The sequence below is a fragment of the Geotrypetes seraphini genome, chromosome 15 (genome assembly GCF_902459505.1).
Source record: "Geotrypetes seraphini chromosome 15, aGeoSer1.1, whole genome shotgun sequence".
Classification (NCBI taxonomy): Eukaryota; Metazoa; Chordata; class Amphibia; order Gymnophiona; family Dermophiidae; genus Geotrypetes; species Geotrypetes seraphini.
In genome coordinates this window covers 11,846,970-11,856,300 of record NC_047098.1, presented here as the reverse complement: position 1 = coordinate 11,856,300, position 9,331 = coordinate 11,846,970, and the positions used below count along the sequence as shown (strand labels likewise).

Here is a 9,331-nt window from a genome sequence, read left to right as displayed (position 1 = left end):
ACAAGGGCAGGGAGTGAGACAGAAAGAAAGAAAGACAGACATACATATATTCTAGCACCCGTTAATGTAACGGGCTTAAAGACTAGTATTCCCATAATCCAGTTTCAAGACAAAGAGTGCATGTATCAAAGTGTGTACATTAAAGAAATGCTTGATTGATCATAGTTGACATAATGTTGGAAAAGTTATTTGCCCAGAAAAAGGTAATTTATGATCAAAAACAGCACCTAAGAATCTAAAATAATCCATAATAAGAATGGATTTACCAAGAAGAATGGGTGTGATGGGTATCCTGACCTATTATCCAGCATGCAATCATTTTATCAACATTTAGAACTAAGCCATGGGTAATAGATCTTAGGCATAATTGTACACTTGTGATCAATATGGCCATACTCCTCACATCAGGTCCTACCTTCTAGTAAGGGCTAGATCTAAAGAACTTTCACCTCTTATCTTTCCATAAGAACCTAAGACTAGCTTTACTAGGTCAGACCAATGGTCCATCTAGCTCAGTAACCCCTCTTCATGGTGGCCAATCCAGGTCACAAGTACCTGAAAAAAACCCAAATAGTAGTAACATTCCATGCTACCTATCCAGGGCAAACATTGGTTTCCCCCATGGTCAACTGCTCCATGAAAAAGTTATTTAAAACATCTAGAAACTTTACCTCCTTAACATGCCATAATAAGACTCAATCAAAACTGAATTCACTGAAATCTTACATTATTATTGTGTTAGCATTCCTAATTTGCTAGTATTATTCAATGCTTGGTTGTTGTGTTTTTTACCTTTTGACCAGGTAGTATACCTCACCACTATACATTTTTTCATCTCACACATAATTTATATCTATAAATAATTTCCTGCAGGACTTTAATGCTATGCCATCCTTAAAATATAGAAGGCTTCCAACCTCACCACTTCAACATTATTTGTACTCTGGTTGGTTGCCATCCTTCCTTGTAATAAAGGTGTTCTCAATCCAGTTTTGGGGACACACCAGCTAGGTTTCCAGGTTATCCCCCTAACGAATCTGCATACAATTAATCTGCATGCACTCTCTCCATTGTATTCAAATTGTCTCATGCATGGCATCCTGAAACCTTAAGAGGTCAGGTGAGTCCCAAAATCCCACCGATCTATATTTATTTATTATGAGCCATACTTTCTAACTCTTCGATCTTATTTTTTAGACCTCTTGAATTAGTATGCAAACATGAAGGACATAATATCACCTACACCATGTTTGCAGACCCTTATTTCTCAATGGCTCGGTGGACCTCGGCAAATCCACTTTTTTTTCTCCTTTTTTTAAATATCCAAATATGATCTGAACTCATTAAATATGCCAAAACTTTTTTTTTTTGCTGAGTGCTACCTACTCTTAGGCTAAGTACGGGAGGCATAAGTACTACTGGTATTTACTAAAAGAACATGTCCTTCGTGCATAGAAAGCAAGCCACATCCACATTGCAAGCCCCAAATACGGGTCGGCCATAATATACTGTCAACCCATGAAGCACCGAGCTATTGGCCAGATGAGCGCGTAAACGCAACCCGCCCCTCTCACGATAGCCAATCAGCGAACCGGATTCCCAAACCACACTAAAAGAATCTGCGGCCGGGAGTTCTCATTGTGCAAATGTTTGTCAGTTCTCTCACCGCGTAGACCAAACGCACGCTTTGTGCAGGGTTACAGGGCGGGCTTTCGCCAGCTCTTTCTGGCGGCTGTCCTGAAATTAGCCAATGGCAATCGCGCGTTGATGCCGGGTGGAGCTAGAGGCGGGCGAACGACGAGCCAATAAGACGGACCGCCAAGAGCAATACCACCCGGGACCGCCCCTCGTACTCTCTCCTCTTCTCTTCTCTCAGCGGTCTGGCCCCTTTCCTTGCGATTGGTCGGAAGAACCGCCAGTTGAAATCGCGTCCGTCCAATGAGCGAGGCCGCAACCGGGGACGACGCGGCCCGTGTGTTTCCGCACGCCCCCCCCCCCTCCTCTCCTCTGGCGCGCGGCTGTGCCTTTGCTGGAGCTGAGCACGCGCTTGGGTACCGGTCGCGAGGAGGAGGAGGAGGAGGAGGATGTGGCGCGCGGAGGGGAAATGGCTGCCGAAAACAAGCAGGAAGGTAAGAGAATGAAAAAAAAAATAAAAATTTAACTGTGACAAGAGAAGAGAGGGGTAAAAAAAAAAAAAAAAAGACCTCGCTGTAGCCGAGACCAAAATGCTCGTTTGGGTTTCCGTTTGTGTGGAGAGGCGGTTTCAGACGGAGGGGGCGAGCCCGGGGAAGGGCGCGAGGGGAAGGGGGGTGTGGGTAGAGTTGTGACAGGACCGAAGAGGGGGTGGGGGGAAGGTTGTCACTTTTTAAGCATCGTTCGGAAATCGATCGATACCGACTGTGAATCGTCCTCGCGGGAAAGGGGGGCCGAGGTGGGGGGGGGATCGCTTTTCTTTGGTCCACCTTCCTCGGTAAACGTTGAATTCCGCTGATGTTATGTTTTCGGGGGGGGATGGGGGGGCAGGGAGATTCTAAGGTCAACACACCCTATTTTCTATGAATTCCGTCCCGAGAAAAAAAAAAAAAATCTTAAAAATGAAAAGAGGGCGAAAAAGCTTCTCCGGTAGGTCCCTCGGCAAAGTGGAATAATGGAGTAAACAAACCTGGGTAATTTCATGGGCCAGCAGAGAAGTTGAACATGGGGGGGGGGGGGTGTATTCTCTCGGGAGGGGGGGTGGTGGTATATGCCTTGATTATTGGTTTATTGTAATTCTTAATGAGATCACGTTCCTGTAATAAGTTCTACTTCAATGGACTCTCTCTAGGGGGGGGGGGGAGAGGGATGAAAGTTTTCCACAGAAGGTAGCCCCCCCCTTGGTCGCACAGGTAGTGGCAAACTTGATCCCTGTCTCAGCTGACCATAGAGAACATGTTGATACGACTGAAGATTGGCAAAAAAACGATGCTGTCTTTGTAAACTCCTTTTACTATAAGAAGGTGGCAACGTCTTGCTTTGTATTTCGAGGGGTTTTTGTGTTGTTTTTTTTTTTGGGGGGGGAGGGTGAGAGCAGGGAAGGAGACAGAGGTTAAATATTGCTTGAGAGGCTTTCCAGAGCAGCATGACAGTTTCTTAAAAGTTACTTGATCTTTTTTGCTCTCTCCCTTACAGCAGTTCTAGGAATATTTTAGTCTGCGAGCAGCATCTCCTTGCATGTTATTACAATAAACCACTAGGGGGTTTGGAAAAATGGGCAAAAAACAGAAAAGAGTGTAAAGATGATATATCTATTTGCTTATGATTTTGAAGTAATGCTGTAAGATAAATTATTGCTAATAAAATTTAATGTACAATAAACATTGAAAATTCTGATTAATAAATGGAAGAAAGAAAGGTTTTTGAGTTTGATTTTAAAGCACTATTTTCAGACTAATGGGCTTAAGGTTAGTTGAAATTAGGGATATCCTAGAAGCCATTGTTTATTTTAATGGATCTGGTGAAGGAGATAAGTTATTTACAAAGGATTTTTTTTAATACTATAAGAAACTGGGAGGAAAGTAGAAAACAAGGAATTTTTATTGCAAATCCACAAGGGGGTAGTGATGTACTATAGAAGCTAGGTTAAGTGGAAATTGTTCATGATGTGGATTTTTTTTTTTAATGCTTTAAATTTAGAGGTAAAACTAGTAACGTATGGTATATAACCAAAGGTCTTTCTTTTATAGATGGTATTTTGCAATTACTTTGAGATTTTATTTTTACAGGTTGGTCTTCATTTTTAGCAGTAGCTCTTTTCCTGTTTTTGGAAGGTGGGGAAGAGAATCCCTTTGCTTACGCACAAAGCTGTGGCATCACTGCTATTGTAAATTATCTTCATACGTAATAAGAACTTAAGGAATCACACGTTGGAAGCATAAGGGGTAGTATGCTGTTTGCTGCAGTAGATGTGATCAGAATGCAAAAATACGGTATGCGCTTACATTTTTGTTAAAAAAAACCAAAAAACTTATTGGCAATTTTGGAGGAAAGAGGAAAGTTTTAACATCTGTACATTAAAAATAGCCAGCAGGAGAGTCACTGCATCTTGACCTCAAACACAAGCAGTATTTTCAGGGAATATCTACATTTTATTAGAAACACCAGATAGAGGATGGGGACCCTAATGTAGGTTGATTAAATGTTATGCTCTGTTGTTATACTTAATTTTTTAGAACATTGTTATAAAACTTGTATGCTTCCATTTTCTCTATTACATTTTATGGATAGAATAACAGTAGGTTGGGTAAATATTTTTTTTTCTTTCATTTTGAGTGCCTGACAAAAATTATGGCAATGATTTGTAATGTGTTTCAATGAGCAAAAAAGTTGAAAAAGTTAAGCTGTGAAATATCACTTAACATATTAAAAAAGACAGCTTCCATATTTGTATAAGATTTAATCTGTTTTAAAACAGCATTTGGGTCCAAAAATATTTTCTGTATGTAATAGAAGGAAAGGGCTAGTTAAATTTGCTACAGTCCAAATGGAAAACTTTTGTTTTTGTTTTGTCAGGCCTGTTGATGTTTTATTGCAGTATGAAATATAAATTTGTTATTATAACATCAAGATTGTTTTACAACAGTTGGATTGTCAGGGCATATTTGGACTGGTAAAGGTAAATTTTGCTTTTCTGTTCATGTATTTAAATGTTGCTGTTGAGCAATGGCTGACATAAAAAGGAAAATAGTTTTGAATGGGTTAATCATGTAACTTTGATGTTTAGTTTTCATTGGTATTGTTTTCAGTTAGGCAAGCACAATTTACATATTGTAAATGTTCAAATCCTAGAAAATGAAACTGTAATTTGGTACTGCCTCTCAGCAAGGTTAATGGAAACAAATATTTTGCTTTATTTTCTTGAGCATACAATTTTATTATTTGGGGGCAACCCAAGTACATTCCAAGTATGCAGTGGTATCTGGAAAATCATGTTAGTTAGCGTGCTGTTATAAAAGCATGTAGTTGTTTGTAACAATATATATGTAGGTCATGGAGTTCCAAAACGTGCCCTGTAGAGAATTTTTTGAACTGAGAGTCTTTGTGATTATAAAACCTACTATGGTTTATAGTCATGAGGCTACTTGCTAATGGCATTATCGCACACTGTCTGTGGCAGGTAGCATGCGTTAATGGCACTATTATATACTAACTATTAGTAGATGACCCCCTTAGATGGTAAATTATCTAAGGATTGATTTTTTTTTTCACTTGGATGTGTGTGATTTTGTAAAAGGCAACTAAATACAGATTTTCATATCTGTTTGTTCTATATATTTTTTCTTGTGGATAGAGCTTGAAAGTAGTCACAGATGTCTGTATGTGACCAGTTGAATGTATTGCTGTCATACAAACTACCATTGAAGGTGTGTTTTTCTGAGCTGATAGGTTTAATTTTTTATTAGTTTAAGAAGACCGATAGCAAATCGGTCCCTTCCTTTGGTTTGGTAGATTTGAATGTATAGTGTCACAGCATTTTATGTTCCAATTAGATAATATTTTTAGAAGGCGTATGTCAATTGAAATAAATGGAAATAGTGTTTATATAAAACACAAATACCTTATAATAAAATAAATTGGGTTAGTACTTAATCGAACGGCTATAATAGTTGCTACTGACTTTAATTAGTGACTGGAATTATTTTTGTCTAGAGCAATTATTTGGAAGGTTAAAAACTCACATTATTTCCCTTAGACAAAAAAAACTAAAAGGAAATATGGATAATTAAAATACGTAAATCTTGGCTGAAAACTTTTATATGTGTTTTTGTCAGTTTAAAAAAATATTAGGTTTAAACCTTTGGGCAGCTGTCTAACTGTAGAAAATGTATGCAATGATTTGTACTATTCTTTAACTTGCACATTTATTTTATTTTTTTATATATATACTTGTACTGTTTGTGTATGTATGTGTATGTGTATATATATATATATATATATATATATATATATATATACACATATATATATATATATATATACATGCACAAACAGTACAAGAAAGCAAAAACATTGGCATTTTGCTTTAATTTTTTAGGTCTAAAATAAGACAATTGCGTATAATCATATAAACATTAAATACAACAAGAAACATTTCAACTGGCATAAAATTCCTTCCAAGTATACTGTACTGAAACATAAGAGATGGTCCCTGATCCATGGAGCTTATAATGTAATTGAGACAAAGACATGACAAATATATATGAAAATAAATAAAAAAGAAAGGCAAAATACATTTAATGGCTTTAATAGAAGTAGATGTGAGCAATTGAACATATCACTTTTCCACATAGTCCCCATGCAAGACGACGCTTTTGTTGTATCGTTCAACTAGCTTCTGCATTCCTGCAGAGAAGAAGTTTTTTTTTTTGCTGCTCCAGAAGCTAGGTGAGTACCGCTTCATCGTGTTTTGTCTTTTGCTCTCCGGGTTGCAATGATGCACCTATATCTCATTGCCAGTGACAATTCTCTCCAGAATACTCGGATCTTCTTACCATTTCAGGAACTGGGTTGCATCCTCTAAACACTGTTGCTTGTGCAGATCAGTAAGCTGTTTGGGAACCCATCGTGCACAGACTTTCTTGTATCCCAAGTCATCATACTTTATGGCAAATGCAGATCCATAGCTGATATCTAAATTTGCAGCCAGTAGAGACACCATTATCCATTGGTCTTCTGTAATGAAAACATCCACCCTATTCTTCCTGCTTTAAACCTTTTTACCCACTCATAAACCTTTCATTGATTCATGGTGTTATGTCCATACTGAGTAAATATCCAACTGAATTTCCACAGGTTTTACTCCCTCTGCCCAAAGAAAGCGCACTATTGCAAATTGTTCTTCGATGATGCAATCTTTCAATGGAGCGCCCATGTTTCTGAGCTCGTAGCTGCCACATGACTAAAGGCTGAGTGCTGAAATGTGCATGGACGAACTATCCAACAGGCAATATATGAGCATATCACTAACTGTTTCAGTTATCATGTAATTTTAACAATTGCCTTTAATTTTTGATTCGTCCTTGTTATTGCACCATAACATACCAGTTCAGGAAGGCTGTTCCAGAAATGTGGTACAATAAAGTGGGGGGAAAAAACCCCATTTACAGCTTACTATTTAGTTTTATTGAATAGCATGTTAGTGATGAATTGGAGAACAAAAGTTATTTTCAGTTTTGATTAATGATACATTAAATTAAAGCTGATGGTATATCATCATTGGGTATGATACTATATCATAATTCATCTTGGATAGCAACAACAGAGGCACTAAAATATGGCAAAAAATATAAAGCAGTTTGCTAGCTTCTCTCAAATAAGAAAAACTGACTCAGTAGCTCAGTTGCAGTACTATGCATTACCTGCAGAGGGACTTGAATTTGATTGCCAGACCAGGGCTGTGATTCCTTTTCAGTCCTTGGTGCAGGGAAATCCTCAGCTATCACTCAACAAGAACATTTAAAAGTCTGATTTGAGGACCATTCATTTTACACTCCCAATGGTTCTATGACCCCAAACCTCAGAATGTTAACATAATGGTTTATTTAAAGACAGAGAAAAGAAATAAGGGTAAAGAATGCTGGTTATTTGCAAATCAAGGCTCTTTATTCCAGTTCTGTGTTCAGTTGTCTTTGAACTGGAAGAATAAGAGAAGAAAACTATTGGGCCAGAAACTTCCCAATTAAATCTGACCATTTTTGCCTGCAAAACTGTATTTTGAGTGATTTATCTCAAAAACACTTTTTTTCTGCAAGATAAAACACACATAATAAATATAAACTGCTTTGATTGTACCACAGAAAGGCAGTATATCAAATCCCATTACCCTTAAGAACAATATTCTAAATAACTTGCAAAAGTTCACAACCTTTTACATTTTTTCCTTAAGTCTTTGCCTAGATACTGGGTACTCTAGGCAGACCTTCAGACTTATGTTCCTCCATGATTAACTTTCAGGTGGCTACTTCCTCTACCCCTCAAGATTTGATAATGAAACTCTGATTCATCATCCCACAACATTCCTGTAAAGAACACATAATTGGAACAATGCTTTTAGAAAAGGAAAGTTCAATATTTTAATTTGTGTATAACACGAGTAAGGCATTGTGGTGGTAGCATTATGCTGTGGGATTCCTTGTAACAGCTGGAACAGGAAGGCTTGTGAAGATTAAGGGAATGATAAATTGTGCAAAGTACAGGCAGATTCTGGAGGGAAGACCTATTCAGTCAGTTTGAGACTGGGGAGAAAACTGACACAAATGAATGGGTTGTTGTGACCCTCTACCAGGAGATAGAGGTAGAGAAACTGAACTTTTCAGTGACATTACTGGGGCAAGTCACTTAACCCTCCATTTTCCCAGGTATAACTAAACATGGTACCCAGATAACTCTCACACAAACTCCCACCTTACATTCCTTGACGAGCACTATGTCCAGCTTCAAACAGCCCCAAAACGATCCTACTCCCACTTCCTACTAAACCTATGAAACAACCTACCCCCACATATCGGATCCCTATAGGGTTTCTTAAATTTAAGGAAAACCATAAAATCTCACATCTTTGCGTAACCCCTCCTCTCGACCTCAGTTTTCTCCACAGTCGGCAACAAAAGAACTTGATACCCGAAACTGTTTATCATTTGCTAAACCAAAGAATCTCTAACAGAACCTATACCATCAGCCAGACTTCCCTACCTCATACCCAATCCACATGATCCCAAAGTAATTCCCCCCCCCCCCGAAATTTGTGCCCTATCCATCTAATTACAGTAACCTTAGTCAACTTGCTAAAAGCTTTGTAAGTGAAGCATCAAAAGGACATAGGGAGAGGGGCCCAGGGCTACCTAGTTGGGGTATGTCAAATCCCTTGAGAGCTTACCATAGGAGGCAGATGGTCTCTTTGGCCATGAGTGAACCCATCTCACCTTGGGTCTAGGATTGAGTGGTGGACCCACTGTTACGAGTCTCCTCAAATGGGAAGCTTTCTGGTTGGACTGAGTGATGTAGGGTTGTTGGTTTCCAATGGAGGTGTCTTGATCCATCTAATATGTGGAGAAACAGGCAGTCTGTTGGCTCTAGTGCACTTCCTTCCTCTGGTTATGGAAAGGCATTCTGGGTGGTGGCAGTCAATGCCGTGGCTGTAGCCTATATCAACAAACAGGATGTCACCAAGAGGCAAGTGGTAGTACTGAAGTATGCTGGTCTCTGTTACTGGGCAGAAGCAAATTTGCTGACCTTCTCAGTTGTCCACGTCACCAGCAAAGATGATGTTGGGGTGGGCTTCCTTAGTTGGTCTTTT

The 9,331-nt window shown here is 38.8% G+C and overlaps 1 protein-coding gene across 1 annotated transcript in view; it reads left to right on the top strand.

Annotated features, from left to right (window-relative positions):
- Positions 1-3,766: 3,766 nt before the first annotated feature.
- Positions 3,767-9,331, top strand: part of CAMTA1 (calmodulin binding transcription activator 1) — a 1,525,397-nt gene continuing 1,519,832 nt past the window's right edge. The window contains exon 1 of the mRNA XM_033922054.1: positions 3,767-3,965. Coding sequence (XP_033777945.1) covers positions 3,923-3,965 — 43 coding nt within the window. The 5' untranslated portion in view covers positions 3,767-3,922. The remainder of the gene's footprint in view (positions 3,966-9,331) is intronic.